Below are 16850 nucleotides of genomic sequence, written 5' to 3' on the forward strand. Positions count from 1 at the left end.
CATATCTACTGCACAAATACAGCAACTTCATGCCAGTCAATGCATTTGAATGGGAAACCAGACAAAGAGATGCCATTTTTGTGAAGCTAATGGCGGAGTAGCGCATCTCTGACAATAACTTTTGGATTTCCGCATTTAATGGCGCATCTGCCTTCGCCTGAAGTTGCTGTGGCATTTCCACAAAAATAACCGCGAGCGCTATTAGCTTGGCCCACTTAACCCTGCTTCACCTAAAGGCTACACTTGATCTTGACTCTCCATATGTAATATCATGCGAGAGCAACTAGTAATTGAATTAAAATTGTAAAAGTATGTGATTGCACAAGCACGTCAATAAATTCCAGTTTGAGTCGTCATAGTATGGAAATTCATATGTTCGTAGAGCACTCGCAAACACACTCCCATCTGCTACAGTTCTAGCTCTTGAACCAGTAGAAGGACGAATATTGAGAATGAGTTATAGCAAAGAGTTGTGGGTGTGGGAAATGAAGAAAAAATCTACTCGACGGCCAAGCCTTCCATGACTGGGGTGTTGGGATGACCGATCAAAGGGGTCACTCACCTCTTAACTACAAGGATGACAGCCAATTCATCAATCTGCATCTGGTCTTCCCAAGCAAAGATCAGTCAGGCTGAAGTGCTGCAAAAGCTGTGTTTGAGAAAATCATCTGACAAGATTTAGGAAAGAAAAGCCAAACTTCCATAACTAAAACATCAGGGATGCTTGGCCTTCGATTTTATTCTAGCACTGTAGAACTGTTTATATTTGCAATCAGAAAATATTTGCACTTTTCATGATCTGCAGAAAAATATTTTAATTGTGAACTTTGTGTTCTGTATACAGTACATGGAGGTTAGAGTGTATAGTGCTATTTTAATTTTTTTGCAAATGTACACACCCTGCACCTCCTGAAACTTTCCTTGAGCTGATGTAAACAGTTCTACCATAGTAGACATCAGCTGTGAAGGTGAAACCATTTTATAGCTTTTTATCTTGATATAAATCTAAATACAGGAAACTTTCTGGTATCTGGCACTGACGGGACCGAGCTGGTGCCGTTAGATCAAAACTGCTGGAGAAACCAGCGCTAATGTTAAAACAGACGGAGCTTCTGAGCTCCGTGTGAAGCAACAAACCCTGTTGCTTTGCAACAGCTTCAAAACAGTCGGCGTAGCTTACAAGCGTCTCTGTAGCTAAGCAACAGCTTCAGCTAGACCTTGCAGAGCCACGACTGGGAAAAAAAAAAGCAACGAGAAGTAAAAAAAAAACTTATCTGAACCGACTCCTGAATTTTGCTGGTGGATAGAGCTTTCTGGACATTTGACCTCCGGTTAAACGAAAGTTTCTTGTATTACATATAACAGAAAATGATTGAAAAACAATCCAATTCTTATCTATAGTTAAACAAAATTGTCAACACAAATAAAGAATTAATATTGTTTTTTTTTTTCCTGCCATAGGGGATTGTATGCTTATCTGAACAGCTACACCTCCATCTAGGCCTCCATTGCTCAATACTTTTGTTTAAGTTAAATATTTTGCATGCTGCTGTCTACACGGACAGTGTGACGACGTTTAGTGCAGCTCCAATACACAAACAGTGTGCAGCACAGTTAATGCTTTAAACTCATTTTTCAAGAGGGGTCATTGATCCCGGAGGTGTTCAGACTTGTATAGCCATTCAGACACTGGTCGTGTAGTAATTCCCATTTTGGTGGGAATCCCCATGTAGGATTGATCACAGCCAGAGAATGGAACTAAATTCTAGGACTTTTTTCTGAGAGGATTTCATTTATCTCAGTTCCTCCTGAGTAATACCGCAGGGAACTTCTGTGATTTCAGAAATTTGGAACCCATCAATCATCCAGGGAGTTCTGTGTATTGGAAGTTTCCCCAGTTTCTGTACTATCATAGAAGCCCTGGATATGTTTGGCTTCTTCAGTAGACTTCTGAAGAGTGCTGGCATTTCATTACGTGGTGGCTACACTCCTTTGGTTTATTCCATTAAAACTGACAGCACTGAAATTAGGAATTTATACCCCGTCACTTGTATTATTGAGTCATTTATTTCTTAACCCTATCAACGGAATGTGGCATAAGAGGCCCGAAAGGGACTGGATCATTTATCATTTTAGTGTACTGGAATGTTTCATTTTAGAATGGGTTTTGGGCAGAGTGACTTGGAGTGTTTACAATGGCAATTCTTCCCCACTTCATCCCAGGCTGGACACAACTATGTGCTTTTTGAACCCCCTGACGGCCAGCACTATATAAATGTGTTCAGTACGACAGCACAAATAACTCACAGGGGGCGGGGGAGTAGTTGTCCCCTCTCTTTACCCACCACCTCTACCAAAGAAGTATTTGGATGATCAATTGCATCAAAATGCTATTCAGTTTGCTGTTGAGGCCTGGACTTGTTACTGACCAGTAAAGCAACTGATTTGTTTATTGCTCAACTCCATTCAGAAAACATAATTTTCACTTTTTTATATAAAATTGCAATATTGGGCAGCAAATAACTTTATACATGCTAAGCGCAGAAATTTGCAGATGTCTCTCTGCACCAAATCACTTGTCCCATGAATCAGTGCTTTAACTTGATCTGGGTGTAAAATGTTACCATCCTGAGCACTGATCTATTTTGTGTTAATCAAAGCAAGGCTCTTTCCAGTACAGGAATTGTAATTGGCAGTATTCTGCTGAGTGAGCTGAAAAAACCCCATCATGTTGTCTCCTGGGTGTACATCTTCCTCTGTGTAGTGTTTTAATGTAGAAAATTGAGTTTTATCTGGTTTCTTTCCAATTAGGTGATGACAATTATGGAAGGAAACTGGTTATTTTTAGCTGTTGTCGAATGCCTCCTTCCCATCAACTTAACCATCGGAAGTTGCTAGAGTAAGTTCCAACTTAATTTTCTAAAACACAATCTTTCATTAGTGATCCCAAGAGTCACATTGGCATTTCTGTACTCTACTTACTAAAGTATGGTACAGTTTAGCAACTCCCTCTCTCGTTCGGGAAATTTGTTTACTCTGAATTGAAGCAATGACTTTTAACTTTCTAAAATTCATTTGATGGGAAGATCAAAATATATTTTATAATTCAAATATTAATTATTACATAAAAACATAGAAAAATAGGAGCAGGAGTAGGCCATTCGGCCCTTTGAGCCTGCTCCGCCATTCAATATGATCATGGCTGATCCTCTATTTCAATACCATATTCCCGCCCCCACCCCCCCCCCCCCCATACCCCTTGATGCCTTTTCTGTCTCCAAAATCTATCTATCTCCTTCTTAAATATATTCAGTGATTTGGCCTCCACAACCTTCTGTGGTAGAGAATTCCACAGGTCACCACCCTCTCAGTCCTAAATGTCCTACCCTGTATCCTGAAACTGTAACCCCTCGTTCTAGACCCCACAGCCAGGGGAAACATCCAGTCTGTCTAGCCCTGTCAGAATTTTATACGTTTCAATGAGATCCCCTCTCATTCTTTTAAACTCTAGTGAATACAGGCCTAGTCGACCCAATCTCTCCTCATACGACAGTCCTGCCATCCCAGGAATCAGTCTGGTGAACCTTCGCTGCACTCCCTCTATGGCAAGTATATCCTTTCTTCGGTAAGGAGATTAAAAACTGCACACAGTACTCCAGGTGTGGTCTCACCAAGGCCCTGTATAACTGTAGTAAGACATCCTTGCTCCTGTACTCAAATCCTCTTGCAATGAAGGCCAACAGACCATTTGCCTTCCTAACTGCTTCCTGCACCTGCATGTTTGCTTTCAGTGACTGGTGTTCAAGGACACCCAGGTCCCTTTGTACATCAACATTTCCCAATCTATCACCATTTAAATAATACTCTGCCTTTCTGTTTTTCCTACTGAAGTGGATAACTTCACATTTATCCACGTTATACTGCATCTGTCATGTATTTGCCCACTCACTCAACTTGTCTAAATCGCCTTGAAGCCTCTTTGCATCCTCCTCCTCAACTCTCAATCCCACCTAGTTTCATGTCATCAGCAAACTTGGAAATATTACATTTGTTTCCCTCAACCAAATCATTGATATATATTGTGAATAGCTGGGGCCCAAGCACTGATCCCTGCGGTACCCCACTAGTCACCGCCATTTATTCCTACTCTTTGTTTCCTGTCTGTTAACCAATTTTCAATCCATGCCAGTATATTACCCCCAATCTCGTGCTTTAATTTTGCACACTAACCACTTATGTGGGACTTTATCAAAGGCCTTCTGAAAATCCAAATACACCACATCCACTGGTTCTCCCTTATCTATTCTAGCAGTTACATCCTCAAAAAACTCCAGTAGGTTTGTCAAACACGATTTCCCTTTCATAAATCTATGTTGACTTTGTCTAATCCTGTTGATATTTTCAAAGTGTCCTGTTTCACATCCTTTATAATAGACTCTAGCATTTTCCCTGCTACTGATGTTCGGCTGACCGGTCTGTAGTTCCCTGTTTTCTCTCTCCCTCTTTTAAATAGTGGGGTTACATTTGCCACCCTCCAATCTGCAGGAACTGTTCCATAATCTATAGAATTTTGGAAGATGATGACCAATGCATCAACTATTTCTATGGCTACTTCTTTTAGTACTCTGGGATGCAGATTATCAGGCCCTATGGATTTATCAGCTTTCAGTCCCATTAATTTCTCCAGCACTTTTTTTTACTAATACTAATTTCCTTTAATTCCTCCTTCTCACTAGACCCTTGGTTCCCTAGCATTTCTGGGAAGTTATTTGTGTCTTCTTCAGTGAAGACAGAATCAAAGTATTTGTTTAATTGCTCTGCCATTTCCTTGTTCCCCATTATAAATTCTCCCGTTTCTGACTGTAAGGGACCTACATTTGTCTTCACTAATCTTTTTCTTTTTACATACTTGTAGAAGCTTTTACAATCCGCTTTTATGTTCCTTGCAAGTTTACTCTCATACTCTGTTTTCCCCTCTTAATCAATCTCTTGGTCCTTTTTTGCTGAACTCTAAACTGCTTCCAATCCTCAGGGTTGCTACTTTTTCTGGCAACTTTATATGACTCCTCTTTGGATCTAATACTATCCTTAATTTCTTTTGTTAGCCATGGGCCGCTTTTGCTTTTGTGTTTTTGCGCCAGAAAGGAATGTATAACTGTTGCAATTCATGCATTCGTTCCTTAAATGTTAGCCATTGCCTATCCACCGTCATGTTTTTTAATGAAGCTCCCCAATCTATCATAACCAACTCACTTCTCGTACCTTCGTAGTTTCCTTTGTATAAATTTAAGGACCCTAGTTTCGGATTGGACTTCTTCACTTTCCATTGATCATGTTATGGTCACTCTTCCCTAAAGGACCCCACACAAGATTATTAATTAACCCCTTCTCATTGCGCAATACCCAATCGAGGATAGCCTGTTCCCTAGTTGGCTCCTCCATGTGCTGGTCTAAAAAACCATCTCGTACACATTCCAGGAATTCATCCTCCACGGTATTATTGCTAATTTGGTTTGACCAGTCTATATGTAGATTAATGTCACCCATGATTACTGTAGTATCCTTGTTACATGCATCTCTAATTTCCAGTTTGATGCCATCCCCTACATTACCACTACTGTTTGGAGGCCTATAGACAATTCCCACCAATGTTTTCTGCCCCTTGGTGCTTCTTAGCTCCACCCAGGCTGATTGTACATCTTTATTTTCTGAGCCAAAATCCTTTCTCACTATTGCTCTGATTTCATCGTTTACTAACAATGCCACCCCACCTCCTTTTCCTTTTTGCCTGTCCTTCCTAAATATCAAATATCCTTGGATATTCAGCTCCCAGCCTTGGTCACCCTGCAGCCATGTCTCCGTAATCGCAATGATATCGTATCCGTTTACATCTACTTGCACTGTTGATTCGTCTACCTTATTACGAATGCTTCATGCATTCAGGTACAGTGCCTTTTTAGATTTGTCTTTTTAACAATTTTAGACATTTTAACTTTTTTTGTACTATGGCCCTATTTGTCTTATTATCATTTTTTCTTACCCGGACCCTATTTGTTAGTGCACTCCTTTGTTTGTACGCTCTGTCTCTTCCTGACACAATCTGGTTATCCTTACCCCAATCACTTTCCTGCACTGCTTCCTTGTCTTTTCTCTTTAGCATTCTAGATTTCTCTCCACCGGGACCCTCTCTCTTTCCCTGCCCCCCCCCCCCCCCCCCCCCACCTTTGCAAACAATTTGTAAATTAAAGGAATGGGATTTTGTTAAATACAGTTGCGTTACATATGCTTTAAATAATTTACTCTAGAGCAACTCCAACCCAGGCAAACCCTGCCCAACACATCAGCTGCACTGATGGTCATAATTATCAGTCTGTTGCATCTGTGGAATTATTGGAATTTTCTAGGCTTGACTGCAATTTCTCACTGCTCACCAGGGTTAAAGATTGGTCTGACAGTGCCATCTTGTGGTATGTAACATATGGGATGTTCGTATTCTCAAATCTGTCTTGGTCCTCATTTTAGTTGGTAGTTTCTCTCCTTTAGTCCACCCCACAGCATACTTGTTCCCAGCTAAGGCTGGTGGGCAGATCTGATCTGTTGCTGTGTATTCAGTGCACACTTACTCATACTGGTTGTCTTTTTCCCCAGTCCAATCATCTAGAATGGCTACTGGAAATCAGTAACTTGCTGGTGAGGGAAAGAAATTTCCATTCCTCTGCTCATTGGGTAGTAGGCGCTATAAGTGCTTCATAAAAATAATAAGTTATTGAAATACACTGATAGCTCTGCCTAAGGAATGATTCTTTTCTCCCTCCATGACTTAATTCTGATTTCTATGATCCATCATCAATAGATTGCTCTTTCACTTTCACAATTTTATTAAATTGACTTGAAGTTGGTTACCTGAGCTCACTTGTGTGGGAAACACTGTTCCGGTTTGGCAGAATTTGCTTTCAAATCCAAGGTCTTGGCACCTGCAGTGTTTGAAACTGCATCGTTTGATATCTACAGCTACTTTTTTTTAGAACTGGCAGATGGAGGAAGGGGGGAATCTGTCTGGGCTGGATGCCTTGTCATTATTTAGTGATCCCTAGTGGATCTGTAGATGTTGGATAAGAACAAGCTTCAGCTCTGCAATAAACCCCCCCCCCCCCCCTTGTAAATAACTGCTGGCACTTGGTGTTTAGGCTTACAGTTTAGGAATGTCCACCAGGGTGAGGTAATATTGGTATCCCCAACATCTGTCACCACTGTCAGGAGAGAAGAGGAGAAAATTGGAGCTGTTGAGGCAGTATTACTAACAAAATAGTATAGAAGAGAATACAAAAGGCAATCCATTTGACTTTTTTAGATTGTGCCCTCCAACTGCTTTATTCCCAGTTTGCACATCTGTGATTAAAACCTTGCTGTTCCCTCTCCCATTCTACAGGTGAATTTGCTATTGTTTTTAAGTTGATCCTTAGAAAATTGCTATATTTTTGTTGAGGATAATCTCTATCAATGCCTTGTAAATATATCTATTGAAATGTACACTGTGATTTAATATAATCACAATCCGTTTCTGGCAGTATCTCTGGTCAAAGTGGGCCTTGTACAGATTTAAGAATTGGCTTAAAGTTAAATCCTCAGCAAGAGTAGCAATGGCATTTCATTGATGTTTGAAATAATTTGCTTTTCTTTCCCCACCCTCTCCAGATACCTGAAGTACACACTGGATCAGTACGTTGAGAGCGATTACATTCTTGTTTACTTTCACTACGGGCTGAAGAGCAGCAACAAGCCATCTTTAAGCTGGCTACAGAATGCCTACAAGGAATTTGACAGAAAGTAAGGCAATTTCTTCCAAATTAGTCAAACTGGGCAGTACTATGCTTGCTAGCAAATGACCCGGTATTAAGGTACCAATTCGTTTAGGCATTCCCAAGCATTTACTTGGATAAAGAGAATGCTTTGATTTTTTTTTCATTGAGAGAGAACAAGCACTTTGCATCATTCTCCTACATTCACACTGTTGCCTTGTTCTGGTCTCCATATCAGTCCATTGGAGTCCACTTCAGGGGTGGGCCTGGAAATATCACTGTGGCGCAATTGCGCACAGTGGATTTTCCACAGAAATTAACGCCAAACTAGTTGCATGCATCGTTGTGTCTGCGTCATGATGCTACTTTATGTAATGCAAGCACACTATCACGTTAAACCGATGCACTGGTTTCAGCTGAAATCATTGTTTCAATAGCAGATCAGGGGGCCAGTGGAAAAAATGAGTTTTCACTGTTCTGGGAACAAGCTAGATCAGACTGTTATTTTTAACAAATGCAGCCAACAGCAGCAGAAACATGCATTTGCTGCCAGCTGCACTTTTGCAAAGTAAAAGCACCTTAAGAGGCTATGACTGTACAATACCCTATAACCTTTAGTGCTGATTAAAGAAAAACCAAGACCAGTTTAAAAAGTAGAGCTATCAACACCATAAGAGAAAAATGAACTTGCATTGATGTAAATCATCTTTCCCGTCCCCAATTTGTCCCAAAGCATTTCACAGCCAATAAATTGCTTTTCAAGTGTAGTCACTATTGTTTTGTAGGCAAGCACAGCAGCCAATTTGTCCACGGCAGGGTCCCACAAACACTGACATAAATGACCATTCAATCACTTTTTGAAGGTATTGATTGAGGGATAAATGTTGTGCGGCACACTGGGGGAACTCCAATGTCTCTTAATCTCTCCTGCTTTCTATCCTATCACTGACCTTCCCTTTTTGTTCTTTCATCCCCTCCCCCTTTTCCCAGCCCCTAACTTGCTTTAAAATCTATTCCTTTTCCTGCTTTTTTCCAGTTCTGATGAAAGGTTCTCGACCTGAAACGTTAACTCTGTTTCTCTCTCCACGGATGCTGCCCTGGCCTGCTGAGTTTTCCAGCGTTTTCTGTTGTTATACTGGGGGAACTCCTATGCTCTTCCTTGAGTAGTGCGACAGGATTGTACATGTCCACCTGGAATAGTCAGACAGGACCTTGGTTTAATGTTTCATCTGAAAGACAGCATCTCTAACACTGGTGCACTCACTCAGTACTGCAATTTGTGTCAGCCTAGGTTATATCCTCAATTTCTGGAGTGGGATTTGAACCAACGATCTTCTGACTCTGACAAGAGTTCTATCACTAGGTCAATCTTTCACTTGGAACATTTGTAATGAGCAGTCTCCACCCAAAATATTAACCTCATTTCCCTTTTCAGATGCTGATGGACCCATTGTACATTCAGTCTCCTCTACAACCTCCATTCCCTAGCCACCAGCTCCATCCCTCTCCCTGGCAACTGTCTGAGGCTGAACCAGACTGTTCACAACCTTGGTTTCTTATTATGAAGCCAAGATGAGCTTTCGATCACACATCTGCGCCATCACTAAGACTGCCAATTTCCACCGCCGGAACATCACCTGAATCTGTCCCTGCCTCAGCTCATCCAATGCTGAAACCCTCATTCATGCCTTTGTTACCTCCTAGGCTTGACTATTCCAATGCACTCCTGACCGGCTTCCAACATTCTACCCTCTGTAACCTTGAGGTCATCCAAAGCTCGGCTGCCCATGTCCTAACTCTCACCAAGTTCCGTTCACCCATCACCTTTGTGCTCGCTGACCTACATTTCTCCCGGTTAAGCAATGCCTCGATTTCAAAATTCTCATCCTTGTTTTCAAATCCCCCCCCATGGCCTTGCCCCTCCCTATCTCTGTAATTTCCTACAGCCCCACAACCCCCCCCCCCCCCCCCCCCCCCAGATATCTGCACTCCTGTAATTCTGGCCTCCTTGAAATCGGGGATGCTCAATCACTCAACCATTGGTGGCTATGCCTTCAGCTGCCTAGGCCCTAAGCTCGGGAATTTCCTCCTTAAACCCCTCCGCCTCTCTACCACACTTTCCTCCTTTAAGATGCTCCTTAAAACCTACCAAGCATCTGCCCTAATATCTCCTCATGTGGCTTAGTGCTAAATTTTGTTTTATAATGCTCCTAAGAAGCACCTTGGGACGTTTTACTACTTTAAAGGTGCTATATAAATACAAGTTGTTGTTGTATATCTCCAGTTTAAAATACCAGGATTGTTTCCCATTGGATGAATGTGTCTTTGCATGTCAAATGATTTGAATCATTTGCCCCTGCCTGTTTTGAGCAGAATTACAGCTTTTGTATTGCATTTCATTTTGCCACTGGGAACACTAAGTATGTTACAGGTTTGTGTTTTCTAACTTGCAACATAACTTCTTTTCCCCCAAAAAATCAGCATTTAAAAAAAAAAAAAATGCAAGGTGGCAGAAAAATACCTTGGCAGATGATGGTTTGAAGTAATGAGCCAGAAAACTCTGCAAATATGTTTGTGTTGTGAGAAAGGTCGAAACTGTTTGTTTCCAAAGTGGCTCCAATTGACATTTTTGTGGAGTTTTATTTTTTATTGAATTTTTCTGTGGATCTTAGTAATATCATCTGGGGTATTTGTATCAATGCTAGGCCTCGAAGATAAATCCTTGGCTTTGTTACAATTTCATATATCACAAGTCCACTAAAATGTTAGTTTTTTTTCTTTTCCCCTGAAGTCTGCTATATCAAACAATGGGCCAGAAATTCCAGAACGGGGCTTGCAGCGTGTGCAAGCCCCATATTTGCACTTACCCCGCGCTCCTGCCGATCAGCTTCTGGGACGTCTGAACTTGGAGAAATTGAAAGCACATTCCCGGGCAGCGTATGACGTCACGCCGCCCAGGAGTGCAGCCAGCGCGGACCCAGGAGCGTGCAGTGTAAGTGAGACACGCCCCTTGAGGTCTCAGTTTCACTGGACACGCCCTCAATGTTTCTGTCAAGCTGCTTTGCTTTTTTACATGCAAAGCAGCAGTTTAAATAGGTTTTTGGAAGTTTTTTGAAGATTTTGGTAACTTTTATAAACTTTTTTAAATGTTTACATTATTTTGAGTAATCTGAAGTAGTTTTAAAGAGAATTAAAGCAATTTAAAGACTTTTAAAAGCCCTAAAAGAATTTTTTTAATTCCTTTTATTTATTTAGCAATGTCGTCGTCATACGTGTCTTCACACTGTTCCCTTTGGGGAACTGTATGAAGTGGTGGAAGGATTTATGGCCGTGATTAACGCTCATTCCGTGACCGTAACCATCTTTGAACCAGCCATTAGGGCGGTTAGTCCTATGGCGGGAGGGTTTTACGGGCTCCCACAAGCTATACAAGGAGGGGGGGGCCACCCACACCCACGGACGCAAATATCCCACTGGATGTCAACCCAGAATTTAGAGCCGGAGCTCCGACTCCACTTGCCGGGACTGTCTGGAGCGGGGTTCGAAACCCTACCCTGATCTGGCCCAGCGGCGGGGATCCTACCGCTATGACAAACGCCCAATCCGATTAGCTACGTGAAATGGCAGCATAGGGCTCCAGTCACGGGGAGGGAAAAGGCGCAGGAAACGTATGGGTGTCACCTTTTGTGCGGAGTGGGCCTTTTGCGTAGCAGTAAGCATCCCTGCCGTTGGGCCAGAAGGAGTAGGGTTTTGAACCCCACTCCAGACAGTCCCGGCAAGTGGAGTCGGAGCTCCAACTTTAAATTCTGGGTGGACATCCAGCGGGATACTTGCGTCCGTGGGTGTTGGTGGCCCCCCCCCTCAGATGGGTTGTGGGAGCCCGTAAAACCCTCCCGCCATAGGACTAACCACCCTAATGGCTGGTTCAAAGATGGTTACGGTCACGGAATGAGCGTTAATCACGGCCATAAATCCTTCCACCACTTCATACAGTTCCCCAAAGGGAACAGTGTGAGGATACGTGCGATGATGACCTCTTGCGCAATGCACCTCCTTGGACCCTCAGTCGCAGATGCGAGGGGGCAAGTCGTGCAAGTGTTAAATTTTTTATTTTATTGACATGTAAAATGTTGGCCCAATAATTCCCTTCCAAATGCGCTAGTACGGTCGGGGTACTTACGCATCTGGCCGGAAGAAATGCCGGTTTTCAGCATGCACAGTGCATGTGGGGAAAACCGGCATTTCCTGTCCTCTGAACGAAGGGGTTCAGAGGCAGAACGCGTGCGACTGCACAGGCAGCGCGTGCGCAGTATAATTCGCCGCTTTCATTAATGCTTTCAGTGAGGTCCAGTCATTACAACTTACACATGAAAAAAGCATGGGTACAGAGGCTGCGGAGGAAGATATTTCTTATCGTGGAGCTTCTGAAAGTATGTATGTCTGTATATATTCCTTTGCGTGTTATGTATATATTCCTTTACTTATGTGTATGAATGTATTATTTAATTATGACTTTCAGAGAAAGTAACTTATTGGAAAATCATAATTAAAAACATACATTCATAGTAAAGGAATATAAAACATACATACATATACGTAAAGGAATATATGTGGACATACATACATAACTCATTCTCACATTCCATTCACACAGCCACAATTGCTCCTTCTACCTACCGTTCTGAAAACCCTTTTTAAAAAAAAAAAAAAAAAAAAATTTTAACTTTAAAACTTACTTAAAATTTCTTAAAATAACTTCCCTCCCTTTCCCAAACAAAAATATTGCATTTCAAAAGCTCCACGATAAAATATATCTTCCTCCGCAGCCAATGAACCACTTTACACTTGCTTTTTTTCAGTGTAACTTCTAAGGACTTAACCTCACGGATTTCATGAATGAAATCCACGAAGTTCACTGCGCAAGCGCTGCCTGTGCAGTCGCACGCGCTCGAGGTCTGGAAATGCCGGCGTTCCCCGCATGCGCTGTTCATGCTGAACGCCGGCATTTCCAACGGCCAGAAGCGTGAGTAAGCCGACCGCACTCACGCTTCTGGCCTGGAATTTCTGGCCCAATAACAACCTGCAAACATGAAGCATTCTAGGAGCTGGCTGCTGTCAGCTGAAAAGTGATGAACAATGAAAGCCCTAATGTCCTTTTTCTATAGGAAGTTTTAGGGGATAATACTTGGGGAGGATCTTTGTGATATTGACAGATGACCATTTCAAGACATGTATTTAATATATATATAAGGAATTTTGTTTTGCGGTGATTTGTGCACGGACAATTCTTGACTACACTGAAATGCAATACTGTTTCCTTGTATCCTGTGACAATAGAGGCATCATAGTCAGATCACGTGCTGATGACAAGGTCCACCTGTATTTGCCATTGGTTAAATTGTGCTACAGTATTTAGCTTCCCAATAGTTCAGTTGGTAAATGCACTCTCTAGTATGTAACTGACCCATACAGACCAGGAAGGCATCCAGTTTCATTGATGGTCCGGGCTGAGTTACTTAAAATTGGTCATGATTAAGAAGGATTTGGAGAAAAAAAAATCAGCTAGAGTTAATGGTCCTGATTGTTATCTAGTAGCATGAAATGTACCATTTAATTTTCATTGATTCAAGGAATCCCTTGTCTCCAACCACAACAGGTCTAATACAATGTACGATAGCAAAATACTGCAGATGCTGGAAATCCGAAATAACAACAGAAAATGCTGGAAAAACTCAGCAGGCCAGGCAACATCCGTGGAGAGAGAAATAGAGTCAACGTTTCAGGTCAAAACCCTTTGTCTATTTCTCTCTCCACGGATGTTGCCTGGCCTGCTGAGTTTTTCCAGCATTTTCTGTTGTTAGGCCTAATACAATGATTGACACTTTTCATAAAATGACTTAACTGCGGATTTTCAGCTCCTTTCATTCAAAAAATGTTTTTTCTTTCCTTTTTCTAGATACAAGAAAAATCTTAAAGCCCTTTACGTTGTGCACCCAACAAACTTTATCCGAATTCTTTGGAATATTTTCAAGCCACTTATAAGGTACGTTTTGCGAAATGGCCTGTAATTACATTTGGTCAAAGCTATAAGAGCACAAATGAAAAATAAAACCGTGTAATAGTTTGGGTTAGGATGTCTTGAAGACTGCTGAGAGATGATGTGCATTCTGCTTTCACCCAAGGGTGTAGTTTGGTGTACACCCACTTTAGATTTTTGAAGCCAAATTGTTCACTTTCTGCCTGCTGTAAATGTTGTCATACACTTGCCTCGGTCACTTTTGTGATGGGATCGGGCAATGATTGCTGCCAGAATCAGGAGATGAAAAAGCAGCATCGCTGATACAGACTTGACTTTTACAGTAAGTCTGAATTAATACAACAGTGTTATGGCAGTAGGAGAAACATCGCAAGCCTTCTGTATTTACTCGGGTTCTATAACCACAGAGTCAGCTGACTGTAGTGGCACAGCTGTCTCTCCCACCTCCAATTCTGTATCTCTTATTTTTGAGCTTTTTCTTATTCTCCCCACCCTGTTCCTGCTCCTTAATTCTGAATGCTGTCTTGTTCTCGCCAGCCCCACCCCACACCCCATTCATGACTTTGAAAGCTCCCATCTCCTTCCCCCCCCCCCCCCCTCCCAATTCTGGCAGCCATCTCTCTTTTTCTACCCCTTCCTTCCCTCCTGATTGGCATGTTGCTTTCATACCCAGTCCTCTCCCTCGCTCCCAATTCTGGCAGCTCCTTTTGTCTCTTCCCTCCCCCTACTATCTTGATTTCTACTAGCCATCTTTCTCCCGTTCTGCTCTCAATTCTGCCCGGTTTCTTTCCTCTTCAATGCCCAATATTCTTGTAAACACTGGGGCAATTGTTTGGCTGCTGGTGGCTGGCTGTAAACCAACTACAGACTGGCTGAGAACTGGTGGGTAGCTGTAAATTGGTAATTGGCTGCAGACTGACTTGAAGAAAGTGGCTGGCCAGCTTTAGTTAGTGTTTGGTTGGAGATGGGTGGCTTTTGGTGGTGGTAAGTGACTGGCATTTGGTGAATATATCTTTTGGTGGTTGCATTCTACTGGTGCTGGCCGGCTGTGGTTTGGCTGGCAGCTAGTTGTGGTCAGCTGGCTTCCAGTGGCTGGCTTCTGGTTATGGATGGGTGCTGGTTGGTGATAATTGCTGGGTGGCTTCTGGTGGTTGATTGGCAGTAGGCTAGCTGACTGATGAGGTTGATGGGTTGGCTGGTTTTCCTGCTCTCTCTGGGTCAGCTATTCACTGGATAAACTCAGAGCCATCAGAGGAGCATGTTCTGAGTCTTTCAATTAATTGTTTCTTGCACGTCATGAAGCCGTATACACACCATACACTATTTTTGTATTTGTAAAACAAGTCTACTCAAATGCTACAAGTGCACAAAATAAAGTATTTAAAAAAAACAATTATTTCTGGGAGTGGCATGCCTTCAAACTCCACTAGTGAAGAAACTTCCTGCATGATCTACAGTGTAACCACTTCTAAAATTGCCATTTCATAAGTATTTTTACTAGAATAAAATGATCTCTATCCCCAAAAGCATTCTTCTAGAACTGATCATTAGAAATAAGTACAAGACATTGATTTGGAATGTATATATTTTGAAATAATTTGTAATCTTACAGATACACTTTTCTAACCCATTGTCCAATTTTCTTTCAGTCATAAATTTGGAAAGAAGGTCATATATGTAAATTACTTAAGTGAACTAAGAGAACATCTGAACTATGATCAGCTCATCATCCCTTCAGAAGTAATCAGGTATGTATTAAGATTATTAAGATTACTTTCAGGTACAAGTTTTTAAAAAATATATAAATGTGTGTAAGTGTATTTTTTCTTTTACATCTCCCACTATTACAAGGCATGAACTGTCGCCGTTTGTCATTTTTGTCATTGTTATTGCATGCTAGGTTAACTCTACTGGGAAGGAGGATGTAATCTCATAGGCTTTCCTCTCGCTGCTGTCACCTGTTCCCTGAAATTGAAGTATTCTATTGCTGGGGGCATTTCATCCAGTGCCCAAATGAGAATGGGCAAAACTCTCAATCAAGGCAACTGAGTTCAAATGGCAGATGAGACTCCCAACCTGCTCTACTGGAGCAGCTAGCTCACTCGTATACAAACTTGTACATAATGAAATTGTTGCTCTTTTCTGTATTTAAGTTCAATATAATTTGAGTTATTTTTCATCCTTACAGCTCTCCAATCGTAAACTAATTCCTCTACATTTTTATTTAATTATTATGACTTTTTCCTTCACTGTTGGAGCATTCCCCTTTGAGCATTCCCCTTTGAGCACTCTATATATTGTTAACTTCTTCAGGTCACCTGAGGTAGTATGACAGTTTTATTTTTCCTGCTACAAATTGTGATTCAGTGATGTAACTGCAGAATCTTAAGTTCTTGATTTTAAAACAAAACTATCCTGTGCAGTGCTTCGTATGGAACTGACTATAAATATTAGTTACTATTGCCAGCAGCAACAGCTCAGGAAGGCCTCAGCTTCTAAATCTTTTGTCTATGCTGAGCTAGATGATTGCATTTGGCCCAACATAGGGGCACTGTAAGTGGTCTCGGCTCTTCTGGGCTAGAGAAGGGACAAAAATTAGCCAGGTTCCTGCTGCTGGTAACTAACAGTAACACCCAATATAAAGTGCAAAGGATGGGATGAAACTCAGCTGTGGCATTCTTCACAGTTGAATAGTCTGACGACACTTTGCTGTCTAGGTTGGTACATGAAGATCCTCTTATCTACTGGAGGGTGGCTGGCAACCCTTGGAGCCATAGTCCAAAGTAAGTTGGGAGAGGAAACAAAGTAGAATGGAAACGAAGAATAACCTTCCAGAGATGTCGGGGAACATCGGGTCTAATGAGAGGGAGGAACTGAATGAAATCAGTATTTGTAGGGAAATGGTGTTAGGGAAATTGACGGCATTGACGGCTGATAAATCCCCAGGGCCTGATAATCTACATCCTAGGGTACTTAAGAAAGTGGCCCTAGAAATAGTAGATGCGTTGCTGGTC

General features: G+C 41.8%; 1 protein-coding gene across 7 annotated transcripts in view; it reads left to right on the forward strand.

The window, feature by feature from the left end:
• Positions 1 to 16850, forward strand: part of LOC147106078 (rho GTPase-activating protein 8-like) — an 89796-nt gene that overhangs the window by 32721 nt on the left and 40225 nt on the right. For all 7 annotated transcript variants that reach the window (XM_086008826.1, XM_086008819.1, XM_086008824.1 and 4 more), the window contains 4 exons: positions 2812 to 2899; positions 7696 to 7827; positions 13756 to 13842; positions 15486 to 15584. In XM_086008826.1, coding sequence (XP_085864952.1) covers positions 2812 to 2899; positions 7696 to 7827; positions 13756 to 13842; positions 15486 to 15584 — 406 coding nt within the window. The remainder of the gene's footprint in view (positions 1 to 2811; positions 2900 to 7695; positions 7828 to 13755; positions 13843 to 15485; positions 15585 to 16850) is intronic.

Source organism: Somniosus microcephalus, chromosome 16, assembly GCF_052327205.1.
Source record: "Somniosus microcephalus isolate GS21.2 chromosome 16, FLI_Smic_1.0, whole genome shotgun sequence".
NCBI classification, from domain to species: Eukaryota; Metazoa; Chordata; class Chondrichthyes; order Squaliformes; family Somniosidae; genus Somniosus; species Somniosus microcephalus.